A 14,392-nucleotide genomic window follows, 5' to 3' on the forward strand; every position below is an offset into this window, starting at 1 on the left:
TCATGATCTAATTTGTTCTTTTGGAATAATTTCCTTAAACGAGAAAGTTTCATGTTTAAAAATAAATGTCAACGGCTGGGAAGATGCTCACCAGGTACAGTGCTTGCCTCACAAGTACCAGCTCCTGAGTATGACCCTATGACCCACATAAAAGTGCCCAACATTGCGTCACATGCTTATAACCCTAGAGTCAGAGGCAGACACAGAAAAATCTCTGGGACTTGTTGGACAACCAGTTTAATCTAATTAGTGAGCCTTAGGCCAAACAGAAACCTTGTATCAAAAGAAATGAATGGCATTTCTGACCAACAATTGTCTTTCACACCTATACAGGTAAATATACTCACACATAGGAACATGGATACATGGAGGCAAACATAAATATATATTAACAAAATAAACATTGAAATCATTAATCCTGTCATCTTTCTGGTCTGCTCCAGCTTGACACATCTGACTCATTGAGAATGCTTCACCCTAACTACTAAGAACTGTTTTAGCTCAAGAAATAAAACTTCACAATATTCTTAAGTATATCTGCTATATTGGGGATCAATATTTCCATTGTAAGACAAGGAAAAACAATGTCCAGATTTCTAAATTTCTACATCCAAACCACAGTGTACATGATGTGGAGCCTCACATGCACCAAAGGCTATAGGGAGTATAGTTCTGCATGCTTTTCTGGCCTTCTGTAAGATACCAGAGGCAGGGTAATGCTGGGCAGGAAAGCTGAGTTTTGCAACATTAACAAATCTCTGGCATATCTATGTATGTATCTGTGAAGGAGCATAAATGATGCATGGCTCTAAATTAAATTTCCAAGACAGGAAAATTAGGGTCTATATATTTGTGGGCAAGAATTTTATGAAATCACAATATGAAAGGATTATCACACCATTCAGATTCTGCATTTAACTACAAATGAAAGCAGTGATGTTTAAAATGTGTCACTGTGCTTTCCTAGAATAACATTTCCTAACTTATCTGTTTTAAATATCAGAAATTAACATAAATAGCATATTTCAAAATGAAACTTGTATGTTTGAAAAACACTAGACTATACTAGCTAAAAAAAAAAGCCAATCAAATAAAAGATCCAATTTTGATAAAATGGGGAATTTTTAAAAATTAGTTGCCCTTAAGCTAAAGATGTAGTTGAATGGTAGAGCACTTGTCTACCATGTCCAATCTCCAGCATGGCCTTAAATAAAGTGGTTGCCCTCTACTCCCTCTACTGAGACACAGCTTTGTAGTGACAAAAGAAATACTCTAGGCAACAGTCATTATTAGGAGCAAGGGAAATAAAAAGAACATATTCAACTGAGGTGAGGAGACACAGGAACAAATAATAACAAGTAGTCACTCTAAAAAAAAAAAAAAAAGCTTCTGTTGTGATGGATAAAAGAGGACGTGGGAAGATGGTTCAATGGTTAAAAGCATTTATTGCTGAGACCCCGATTCAGTTCCCAGGACTCACATCTGATGGCTAACAATGATCCATAATTCCAGCTCCAGATGATCTAATACCTTCCTGTGGCTCCCACAGGGCACTACTTATGTGTACAACCTCCCCTCACACATATACATATAATTAATGAGTGCTAAAAAAAAAAAAAAGAGGAGGAAGACGAGTCCCAGTGAGTGTAGAAGCCAGAGGCCTGGACACAGACCAAGGACTCACTGCAATGAACACCTGCAAGTAAAGTTGTACAGACTAAAGAATATAACGTGGACTCACTGTGTCACACTACGGACTCCACAATGAGATTTTTTTCTCTTTTAAATTTTATTTTGGGAGAGAAGTTGCAAGGGCAGAAGGATGGATACAAATGGGGGACAGGAAGATGAATGGGATTGGGATGCATGATATGAAATCCACAAATCCCCAAAGAATCAATAAAATTTAATCCAAAAAAAAAAAAAAAATACAGGAGCACACTGGCTGCTCTTCCAGAGGCTTGGATTTAATTCCCAGCACCAACATACCAGGTTGCAACCATGTTTAGCTCCAGTTCCAGGGGGAACAGGTTATGATGCACAGACATACATTGAACCAAAATGCCGAAACATACAAAATAAAAATAAAACTCTTTTAAAAATTACTTTATGAGTATGGGTGTTTTGACTGCATGTGCTTGTACACTACATGCATGCAATGTGTCATTAAAGGCCAGAAGAGGGCTGCCATATGGCTGCTGAGTCTACATTGTATTCTTTTTAAACAATTAAGCCATCTCTCCAGACCAGAAAAACAAAACAAAACCCTTAAATACATAGAATATATACTAAAAGTTGAAATGAACCAATAACCACGTACTATTTCAAATGAATAAATGCCTATGTGCTATTTCGGTTTTTTTGTTGTTGTTTCATTTTGTTTTGAAGACAGACTTCTCTGTGTAGTCCTGGCTGTCTTGAAACTTGCTCTGTAGATCAGGCTGGCCACAAACTCAGAGATCTGCCTGCCTCTGCCTCCTAAGTGTTGGGATTAGGGGTGTAAGCCATCACTATCTGACTCTGAAATTTTTTTCTTTAAGTGTGTGTGTGTGTGTGTGTGTGTGTATTAGAGCATATCTTTAAAAAAACAAAAAAAGAGTATTACTGTTATTTTATGTATATACATGTTATTTTCTGCATGTTATCTTATGTGTATTCCACAAGTACACAGAAGCTCAGCAAGGACGGAAGAGGTGTGGAATCCTTGGCAGCTGTGCAATAAGTGCTCTTACTGATGAACCATCTCTCCAGTTATAATCTCCTAGAACCCCTCCGTAGTTTTCAGTATACAGTACAATGCTGGCCTTAAATTTGGCAATCATTTTGTCTCAGATTCCCACATGCTAGAAGGATGAACCAAAATATTTACCTTCAAAGCTACTAAATTTAAAAATACATTTAGTACTTCTTAATACCCCTATCTGCTATATGTTCTTCAAAAACAATTACTGGGCTGAATTTTATATTAATACTTTTTTGCTTTCTTTACATTTGTCAACAATATATCTAACTTCTTTCTTCCTGGTTTTGAACTTGATAAAACAGAACCACACTATGTACTTATTCACTGTTTATATGTGTTCCTAGGAATCATCTATTTTCACTGCTATATAATATTCCACTGTAGGAATATCCTAGAAATCAAAAGGTCATTCTATTTGTATATATTTAAAGGGTTTCCTCTTTTTTTTTTGCTATTATGAATAGTAGTAACACAAAATGGTCCTTATATCTTAGAGTAAGATCACTAGACTAAAGAGCAAAAATAAAAATTCAACTTTATGAAAGACTTATTAGATATGGACATGCTGTTTTCTGAAGCAATCATGCCATTTGTACTTCCATTTCCAAGGGCAGTATAAGATAATAAGTGATTGTAAAATCTGTGATTTGGGCTTCTATTTCTGTAATTGGTAATGGGAGTGAGCATTTTCTTGAAGTTTATGGATTATTTGTGCTTCCTCTTCTGTGAAATCTTTTTCTCTCTCTTGCTCACTTTTATGTTCGATTGTGTTTTACATACTAGTACTAATCCTATCATAGGTGTAAATTTTATAAATAGCTCCTCTCACTTTGCAGCCTATGTTCTCAATTTCTTAACAGTACATGGGATGAAGAGAAGTTCCTGAGCAGACAGAATGAATCAGTTGTTTCTGTTACAGTATGCACTTCCTGTCGGTAGTATGATAAACTCTTCTTTATCCTGTTGTCATAAGGATATCCTAAAATTTCATAATTTTGCCTATTTGATAGATGTTTATGTCTTTAATTTACTTGAAATTGGTTCTGAGTGTATTGTTTAACTATGTTTCCTCCTTTTCCTCTTAATCACGATGCGTGCTCTATCAAGAAATGAATCACATGCATATGGATCTACTTCTGGGTAATTATGTTTATCTGTAACTCTCTCCTTTCATAAATGTCATAACTGTTTAATTAAGATGGCTTTATATGCAAACCTTGGTATCTCATGCAACAAGTATTGTTTTATTTTCTATTGTTTTAGAATTCATCTTATTGTTTCAAACAGAGTCTCACTGGGTAGCTCTAGCACTTGCTGTGGTGACCAGGTTGGTCTTGAATATACAACAATCCATCTGCCTGTCTTCTGAGTGCTGGGATTACAGCTACAGCTACTTTGGAAATATCTTGGCTGTTGCCAGAGTTCTGTGTAAATCTTAGAATTAGCTTGATAAGTCTCACAAAGATACCTAGAGAGGTGTTTATTGGAATGCTAACAGGTTGACAAAGTGAATTTAGGGAGAACTGATACCTTTGTAACAGTATCTGTTCTTGATATTTACCTAGCTATTCTTCACTATTGTTCACTCATTAGAATTTCCACCAGAAGAGGACTGCATGTTTTTAATTGTATTTGTACCTTTATATTTTATGTGTTCTAATTGCAATTTTAAATAGTATATTTTTCAAAACTGTTTTTCTAAACAATTGCTGTAAAGACATCTTTTCAGGCTGTACCCGATGGCACATACCTTCAATCTCAAATGTCACTTGGGAGGCAGGGGGGATTCTCTATGAATTCAAAGCAAGCCTGATCTACATAGCAAGTGGGAGGCAGGCCACAGCCACAGAATGAGAAAAATAAGACCCTGTCTCAAAAATAAGTAAACGATTAAAAGAAATCTGTTCCAAAGTGTTGAGGACTGATCCCAGGACTTCACGCATGATAGGCAAGTGCTCTAGTCTGGAGCTACACCCCAGCTACAATTGAATTTTTTTTTTTAACTTTTTTTACTCTTTTAGTTTTTCAAGACAGAGCTGTCCTGGAACTTGCTTTGTAAACCAGGCCAGCCTCGAACTCACAGAGATCCCCACACCTCTACCTCTCGAGTGCTGGGATTAAAGGACATGACACTATTCCAGGCTGCAACTGAATTTTATATGTTTGATTTGTTTGTCTGCTTGAGATCCTGCCTCTTTCTCTCAAATAAAAGTGCTCACCACTAAGCCTGGCAGGTTTGAGTTTCATACTTAGAAATTTTTGTTTGGTTTTAAACAATTTAGTAATAAACTTGGGGGTTCTTTGAGACTTCCAAATAGGCACGTAATTTCTTGAAAGCCAATCTTAATTACCACAAGTTCTCAAGCCTTTTTATTTTTTGAGACAAGGTCTCACGAAGCCAAGGCTGGCCTTGAACTCCTGATACTCTTCCGTCACCATCTCCCAAGCTCTGGGATTTCAAGGGAAAATCTTCATGCTCTAAGATTTCCTAAATCCTTTTCTTATCTTACTGCAATAGCAAGGATACCCAGCATGATGCTGAATGGACACAGTGATACCACTGCTTTCATCTTAAAAGTGGAATTTTGAACAAGCTGCCATTATGTATGACTTAATCATGTGAAATGTTTGTGGGTCATCTTAAGAAGTTTAAATATTTCATTTCAGGAGTAAAGATGTAACTTATTGATTTATCCCCAGCATAGGAGTAGAACACGTCAACTAGCAAAAATATCATACTGAACTTTATCCAATATTTTTATTCCTAATATCTTGAGATAATGACCCTGTTTATTCTTTCTTACTATACTAGTACATGATAAATTGACTGCCCCTGAATTTATCAACCTTGCTTTAATTGGTATAAAGCCAATGTGATTTAACTTGCTAATATCTGCTTGGGGGATTTAACTGGTCATAAAGGGTAGAGACATCTCTTAAATGCTCCAAAAGTGAACAGAACATGGGAAGAGAGAACTTGGTGTTACACTGCCATCTTGTGGCAGGATGCCATAAACAACAGTATGTAGCTTTAAAATCTTAACCAAGGTATTTATTTCGCTCTTAAAGACTATCCATCATTTAATGAAGATCTTCAGAGAAAGTCAGGGATAAATTCCAACCAAATGACACACTAAAAAGTGGTGAAGATTTTAAGCCCTTCCTATATGCCTGTGGTTCAACCCTTGGATTAGTTGCTGAGAGGCAAGCTCTTCAGACAGGGAATTTCAATTTCAGGCTGGTCATGACTCAACCAACTCTCACTACACAAGGTCAAGAAGATGTCAACAGGGAATGATAATCTCTACAAGAACATTTCAACCCTTCCTCAGAAGCACACTGGAGTTCCAGTTTCACCAAGCTATGTTATGTTAGTGTTCTTTTTCATACTGGTGAGGTATAAAGGTTTGAGTTTTTCAGGGAAGTTAAGTGAGAAAGTTTGTTAATGGGAAGAAAGTGTTAGTATCAGGGTGAACTGGCTTAGCTCTTACACAGTAATCAGAACTACAGAACTTAGAGAATTCTTAGGACGAAGCTTACCATTCTGAAACTGTGTCTCTACACGCAGGTACTGTCGTAGCAGATCCATCACCACAGCCTTCATGTGGCCACGGATGCCACTTCGGTACCTATGAAGCAGAATAGACCAATACTATTAAATAAGCTCAATGGGCAAAATTACTTTCTAGACTTTCCCCTGAACTGCTTTCCCTCTGAATATCGAACAGGCTTGTAGCTTGTATTTTTAGGTTGAAAATTCAATCACCCAAACATATTAACTTAAATTCTAAGCTGAAAAGTAACTTCAGTGCATAAACCTTTTATAAAGGAAAAGCAGAAAAGGAAAATAAAAAGGACCCCTCCTCTTCATTCCCCAGACTTTGTATCCTTATCTAATGACACTGCAAATTAGCTTCTACTGCTGAGTCATCAGCTAGCTTCAAATGGCTAATGAACTTTTGAAAAGTTTAAGTATCTTAAAGTTGAAAATGCTCTGGATAGCTTTTTAGTTCTAATACCTGGATCAATAAAATACAAACAATAAACACATTGGAGTCTACGGTAAAAGAAAAATTAGGATCTTCATCAAAACAGCAATAAAAAGAAAACAAGGATTTAGAGGCCATAATAACTGACAGAATATTATAAAAACAGCAGAAATACTGAATGAGTTAGGTCATAATTCTAAGATAGCAAAAAGACACAAGGCACTTTCTGAGAGATAAAGTTCTTTCTTCTCTTTCAAAGTTAGATTTGAAGTAAATGTTTACATGCCCAATTGAAAGCAAAGAAGGCATGAGACTCTGGAGACCCACGTGACTACCTCTGCACCAGCTGGACAATGCTCTGGGTATTCATGAAGAAGACTTCCCGCTCAGATTTCCGGTTCAGTGTAGCTGCATGACTATCTAGGATGTTGGCAATCTAAGGCAAAAGAAGTAAGAAAAATGAAGCCCTTCCTGTCAAAGGGACCCAATGCACATTCTCTACATCACCACCACTACCAAAGAAATCTTCTTGGTTATATAACATGATTAACTCCTATCTTTGACATGTTGTTGGCAGTAGGAAGTTACTAGAAGTTTAGAAGCTTGCTAAATAAACAAAGAATTTATAATTCTTTCCACCCTTTCCCAGATACACTAATGATTACATCACAGAACTACATTAACCAGAAACTATGATGGGCAAAAGTTGGTCTAAGGTCAAAATCCACACCTTACTCCTTATTTCCCCAGCTTTACTCCCTATATAACCCTGCATTACAGCAAAGAATAAGGACTGCTGAGGTAGTCGGAGAGGGTCAGGCAAACAGATTATCAATATCCTTCGTGTTACTCTTACAAAAACAACTCTAATCAGGGACTCTTCCCGAAAGCAAAGTGATAAGGAATACACAGTCAAAGCTCACTTTTCCTCACAGAATGTAAGATATTCTACATTGTACATATAGCATTGCCTTATTGGGCTCATATCCTGAGGCAGTTTTGTAAAGGATTCAATGCTTTCAGTGGAAAAATCACACAGTAGGAAGGAGTCAAACAGAGAGGCCTCCAAGAGCATGAATTCCAGTGGCAGTCAACAGAATATAATGACAGTGTTACTCCATAAATACCTGCTGGCTGGGAAACTGACAGAGGACTGATGTGATGTTGCTAGCATACTGAGCCATTTCCTTCTTAATAGACTTCTCCACATTGAGGGGGATACGGCCAGAAACACTGGTCATGATATCCTGCAACTCTAGAAGAGGCAGGGAGGGATCTCTGAGAGTCTTCATCAATCGTTCTACCCAGTCTTTTACCTGAGGAGAAAAAAATAATCAAATGGGATACAAGGTCAATACAATTCCCAAAATAAAATGAGATATCTGAATCTACTCTATTTCAATGTTCATGCTTACTTTAGATTTATTTATTTTATGTGTGTGGAAGTGCATCACATGAGTGCTTGGGAGTTACGGATGGTTCTGAACCACCATGTAAATACTGGGAATCCATGTTCATCAAGAAGAACAAGTAGTGTTAACACTGAGCCTTCTCTCCACTCCCCAGTGCTTACTTTAAAATTGCAGCATAAACATCAAACACTGCCCCAGCCTAGAATTCAAAAAGAAATAATCCCAAGCAAATGACAAAACTAAGGACTCAAAATGTCAAGCAAATTCAAACATGGTGGTATATGCTTTTAATCCTAGCATTTGGGAGGCAGAAGCAGAGGCAGACAGATCTCTGTGAGTTTGAATTTGAGGTCAGCCTGGTCTGCATAGTCTTGAGTTCTAGGACAGCCAGAGCTACATAGAGAAACCCTGTTTCAAATAAATAAATAAATAAATAAATAACAAAATGTGGGAACATAGCAGGTCAAACAACTTTTCCCCCTAAAAACATTCTTTATGAGCTCAAGAGGTAACTCAGTGGTACAGTGCTTACACAGCATGCTTAAAGCCCTGGGTTCAATCCCAAACACCAAAAAGGGGTAAGGTGGGGGAATCAATCTTAAAAATTCCTCCTGCAATGTGAAGTTACTCTAGAGAATCAATGCATTTGTACACTCCTTCCCTGAGAAAGTGACTCATACCCTGCTGCTGAAGAAAGGATCTGGAAGGCAGTATCCATTCATCACATTAACTAGGTTATCCAGGACATAGTGGAACACTCGATGGAGCTTCTCGCCTCTGAGAGCTGTGCTCTGGATCTGTGGCAGGCTACCTGTGTGAAGTTCAGCCTGTGAATCACAAGAAATTCATTACCATCTGCTCTGGACATAAACACCATCACAATTCAGTCACCATCAAAACTGAGATATCCTTTCACGGTACAGACCTATCTGGAGAGAAGTCAGTGGATGAAACACTATGAGAAAATGACAAACTCTCAGCTTTATACTGGCTAATGCAAACTTCCGTTCCACAGTACTACAGGCACAAATACAAAGCACAAAATCAGAAGGAAAAAAATAATTATGAAAAAAACTGACAAGAAGTTAACTGTGGTGGCATATACTTGCAATTCTAAAACTTGGGAGGATTGAGGCAGGAAGAGGAGGAGTTCAAGATGAAAAGAAAGAAAGGACAGGGGTAAGAGCACTCATTGTACAAGCATTAGAACCTGAGTTCAGATCCTTAGGACCCACACAAAAAAGCTGGGCTTGCCCACACCAGCACTGTTAGGGGACAGAAGCAGAACTGCTGGCGCTTGCCGGCTGCCAACCTAGCTCAGGTTCAGTGAGAACCATCTCCAGGGAATGAAGTGGAGAGTGATAAAGCAGGTCACTTAATGCCCTCCTCTGACACACATACACATGAATAGCACATACATACTCTGACATACATACATGCAAAAAGGAAGGTGAAGAGGGAAAGGAGGAAAAGATTGGAGAGGAGACGAGCTGTTAAATCAAGGTCCTCCAAGTTCCTGTGTTTCTCGCTCTTGAAGTGATATCCTAATGCCTTTCTTACCTGCTGGACTTTACTAGGGTTGTCCAGCTGCATTTTGGCTATCACACAGCCAGGGTCAAGAGCTGCTCCAGGTCGCTTGACATAATGGATGCACCCAGATTCTACAGCTGTTAAAGTCATCACCATCTTCATTACCTGTAATGAATACAGAATAGTTAAAAGGACAATTTTCCCCTTAACATCTAAGTTGGAATACACTTAGTTTAACCCTCCAAAAATGGGAATCTATCAAAATCTCCAGTGAAGTATTAAGGCACGCAACTGGTAAATTTCTCAGAGCATATCTGAGGATTAAAAACAGACACTAATGATTCCTGCTTTGCTTTTGTATCTTTGACTGTTTTCATGGTTTGCTGAAACCAAAGCTGTCTATGTCACTAAATCAGTTTGCTATGTAGCTGATTATGACCTTGAACTCCTGGACCTCCGGCATATCAAGTGCTGAGATTACAACACTTTTCTAAACTAAATACATTTTGCTACTGTTTGTGACTTTACTTGTCATCATACCAGCATTTTCCATACCTTTCTCCTTACTGGACACCAGTCACCAATAAGTACAACTTCTAAATCTATCACTAACATCTTCGCTGCAGTGTCTCTGCACTAGGTCATTTCATTTCAGGCCTAGATTACTTTTTTTTTCTTTTTATTTATTTATTTTGCATGGACATTGTCTGTGTAAGAGTGTCAGATCCCCTGGAGTACTTTTTAAAAATCTATTATGAGATGTAGTCCCTTTGTAGCATTTACCTCCAATAAGGTCCACCTAAACCTTCACTCTAGAGCCTAAATCCCATCATACCATATTCCCACTTAAAATCCTTCAATGATTCCCTGTGAGCTTCAGGACAGTCATAGGCTCCGTCATGATCTCAGTTTCCTTCCATGGAGTTTTTACGTGTCACTCCACATCAAATCCTAATCTATGCTCAATAAATTCTATTGTAACGCACTGTCTTGTTTCTGTGTCAAGCATTGTCTCCTGCCCATCTTCACCAGCTATCTATCTTTTCAAAAAGAAGACCAAGCAAGCGTCTCTTCTTTTAGGATGCCTTTCCTTACCTCACACCCTATCTCAGTTAGGGTTAGGTGACCCTCTTGTTCTTAGAATTCATCATACTTCATTACTCATCTGCTTTGTGCTCAACTCTACCAGCATATCCTGTAGTAGTCAACAGTTAACATAGCAACTGTCACTTAGTACTCTTGCTACTATATTTTTTTAAAGCTCAGGTGTCTTCACCTGTCAAAGGAAAATAGTGAGGTTTTGTTTTTAAATCTTAAGGTTCACAATCTACACTAAGTTAACTGATGGTCTTCCTTTCTGTTAGTTCCAATCCTAACCTATTTCCACCAACCTATGTTCCCTCCCATGACCCAGTAGCCTATTCCCCACCCTGACCTCAATCTCAGCATAGCACTGGCCAGCAAACACATGGCCTCCATCTTCCACGATATACTGGATTAACTTCCCAGCAGAAGGTGAGCGCATTACAGATGGGTCATTTTCTTTCTCAAACACACAGGTTTTATTGCCAATTGTGATTCGGTATCTAAGAGATAAGTAGAACAGGCAAGCCAATAAAGCACTCTGGTTATAAAGCAAAATGAGAGAAATGTCAGTCTTAAAAACAGTAAGTAAGCCACGTGGTGGTGGCGCACGCTTTTAATCCCAGCACTCAGGAAGCAGAGACAGGTGGATCTCTGTGAATTCAAGGCCAGCCTGATCTACAGAGCAAGTTCCAGGACAGGTTCCAAAGCTACAGAGAAACCTTGTCTTGAAAAACCATAAAACAAACAAACAAAAAACCCAAAGAAAATGTTATCACATATACAATGCGCACATACAAACAAGGTATTCGCTTTATCTTTATTTATAATTTTTAAGTTGTATATCTTATATATCTATTTATTTAGCTTACATGCAATTGTACCATGTGTGGGTATGTGCATTTATGGAGGTCAGAGGACAACTTGCAGGAATTGGTTCTCTCTTCTGCCATGTGGGTGTCAGGGATTAACCTTAGGTGTCAAGCTTGGCAGCAAGTGCCTTTATCTGTCTAGTTATCTTGCTGGTCCTTATTTAAGATTTTAGTAACAATCTTCAGTTAAGAATTAGATGAAATAAATTATGATATATTCATATACAGGAATACAACATAAACTTTAAAAAAGAATAATTATATAAAATACATAGATAATGATACTATAATAACTAATAACCCCTCCTTCATTTTTCTCCCTCTCTCCTTTCTCTCTATTTCTTTCTCTGAAAGAACTTCACTATGTAACCGAGTCTGGCCTTAGTCCTCTTCGGCTTCCTCAATGCTAGAGTTACAGGCATGAGATACCAAGCTCAGCTATAACATTTGTGGAACAATAACTATATTGTAGAAATACTTTACACATTCCAAATAGATCAAACCATTCAATTCTCACAACAATATGGCTGGTGTGATATACTACTGAAAAGAGATGCAGAGATCTGAGAATGTAGTACAGTTGTACAGTGCTTGCCTAGCATGCATGAAGCTCTGGGTTCAGTCCTGAGGACCACATAAATCAGGTGTGGTGATGTATATTGATAACTTCAGCATGCAGGAGGTAGAAGCAAGAAGATCATAGAGAAGTTCAAGATCATTATGTACACAGCAAGACCAGAGCTATGAGACTGGGAAGTGGGGGTGGAAGATAAGAACGAACATTTGTTGTTCTTGCAAAGGACTGGAGATAAATGACAAATTTCTATACTCGGGCACATGTAAATAACATAAAATAAATTATTTTTTAAAAAAGAGAAAAGTGCAAATAGTATTTAATAGATAATAATTTGTGGGCATGTATAAAGGAAAAACAGTAAGCACCGATGAATAATTTATATGATTATATAAATTCTAATTGATACACAAGAACTATCAATTATTATAGCTTGTTTCAAGGGTAAATTACTTTTCATTGTCTACTGCATTGAAGGGGTAGGAAAACATGTTTTCTTTCCTTAAGTGACAGGATCACATTAAGTTGCATGTGCTGGCCTTAAACTCCTTCTCTCAAGGAAGAAAGAACTCAGCCTCCTGAGTTAACTGAAACCACAGGCACAGAACAACACCCAGCTTAAAACATGTTTACAAATCATAGAAATGTTTACAATTATAAACACTTTTGTACTCTTGGAATAATCCTAACAGTAAGTGAAAAAGTTAATACAATGGCAAGCAACTAGATGTTAAACAGTCACTCACCTATCCACTTCCTCCTTCATGTAAGTGGTATAACTGCTGCCATCATAAGATAAGAGGAGTCCACCATCACTCAGCCGATGCACGTCAACTTCTACACATGAGCCATTCATGATCACCACGTAAGAGTTTGGAGACTGTCGAGTCACCTGCAGTAAACAAGGGCCGGAAAGACAAGCACAGCCTGAGACACAATGTAGTATTTCAAAGATAAAGGTTAAGAAGTTGTCAAGAAGAGAGTGGTGACACTAGTGATGCTTACACCTGTTACCAGCAAACCAGGGTAACTTCAGCAGTTTTTCTCTCTTAAAGTTGTTCCCTGCCTCTTCATTTTCTCTTGGAAGTATGTCAAGGTGAGAAATAACTATATTTTCACAGAACTGCCAAATACTGATTCCTGACACTGACACAAATAATGACTGGAATATTCCAATTCGTAAACAAAAGCAAACTTTCTCTGGCTCTCAGCCTAAGAAAACTAACTTTAAGAACAGAAGATAAGATAGAAACTAAAGTGTAGACTTTGGTGGGGATTGCATACCTTAAGTACATATTTGATTCCTTCATAGATAAGTTCAACATCTACTGTGTTCAGAAGTGTGTGAGCAGGAAGGACTTGACCCCTGAAAGAATGACAATATATGACACACTTACTTCTATAAAGTTCTAATAGGTTATAAAGAAATCTCAAAGATTATTGATTGTGATATTTCCTGAAACAGTAATAAGAGGAAAAAAAACTAAATGACTGCCTGTAAAAGAGTGATCATATATATTATGAAAAAAGAGTAAAATTTATTTTTTACATTTAATTGTGGTATTATATACAAAACATAAAACTTACTATCTACAGGGATTGGAAGAAGGCCCAAGTGAGTGATGTTTTGAGTGAATATGTGCTGCTGATAGGGACACAGGCATGCCAAGGACCCCAAAGCCTCAGACTCAAGGAAAATGGCAAAGCGTTTCCTGGAAAAGGCTCAGAGAAACTGCAAAGTCTTCTCTTCTAGTTGAAAGTGTATGTAAAAACTTCCACCACAGCACTCTTTACACAGACATTTAGAATCTAAAGACTGTTCCTCAGAGATATTGTACCTAACACTATTATCTATCCCTGTATCTTTCTTTGATCCAGCTCCACACATAAATCCTGCTCCCCTGATTATTGTAATACCCGGCCTCCTGGTTCAGCTGTATGTAATAACCCACCTCTCTGTTCAACCATATTTAACTTTCTGGGTACTGTGATTTTATCATGAGAGAGCAAAATCCACCTAACTCCAGCTATTTCTCTAACCATGTATCCGTCTACCTCCCAAAAGTTGGGAATAAAGGTGTGTGTCACCACTGCCCAGCCCACTACTTTTTGTTTTGTTTTGTTTTGGTTGGTTGGTTTTAATTTTTCAAGATAGGGTTTTTCTGTGTAACCCTGGTTATCCTGAAATA

General features: G+C 37.8%; 1 protein-coding gene across 4 annotated transcripts in view; it reads right to left on the reverse strand.

The window, feature by feature from the left end:
- The window catches only part of Acaca (acetyl-CoA carboxylase alpha), a 261,557-nt gene that overhangs the window by 135,991 nt on the left and 111,174 nt on the right, over nucleotides 1-14,392 (reverse strand). For all 4 annotated transcript variants that reach the window (XM_048446706.3, XM_048446705.3, XM_085695587.2 and 1 more), the window contains exons 17-24: nucleotides 13,488-13,569; nucleotides 12,950-13,095; nucleotides 11,110-11,260; nucleotides 9,705-9,839; nucleotides 8,825-8,971; nucleotides 7,860-8,048; nucleotides 7,068-7,168; nucleotides 6,284-6,372 (exon numbers count right to left, since the gene is read on the reverse strand). In XM_048446706.3, the coding sequence (XP_048302663.2) occupies nucleotides 6,284-6,372; nucleotides 7,068-7,168; nucleotides 7,860-8,048; nucleotides 8,825-8,971; nucleotides 9,705-9,839; nucleotides 11,110-11,260; nucleotides 12,950-13,095; nucleotides 13,488-13,569 (1,040 nt within the window). The remainder of the gene's footprint in view (nucleotides 1-6,283; nucleotides 6,373-7,067; nucleotides 7,169-7,859; nucleotides 8,049-8,824; nucleotides 8,972-9,704; nucleotides 9,840-11,109; nucleotides 11,261-12,949; nucleotides 13,096-13,487; nucleotides 13,570-14,392) is intronic.

Source organism: Myodes glareolus, chromosome 9, assembly GCF_982192425.1.
Source record: "Myodes glareolus chromosome 9, mMyoGla1.1, whole genome shotgun sequence".
In the NCBI taxonomy this organism is placed as follows: Eukaryota; Metazoa; Chordata; class Mammalia; order Rodentia; family Cricetidae; genus Myodes; species Myodes glareolus.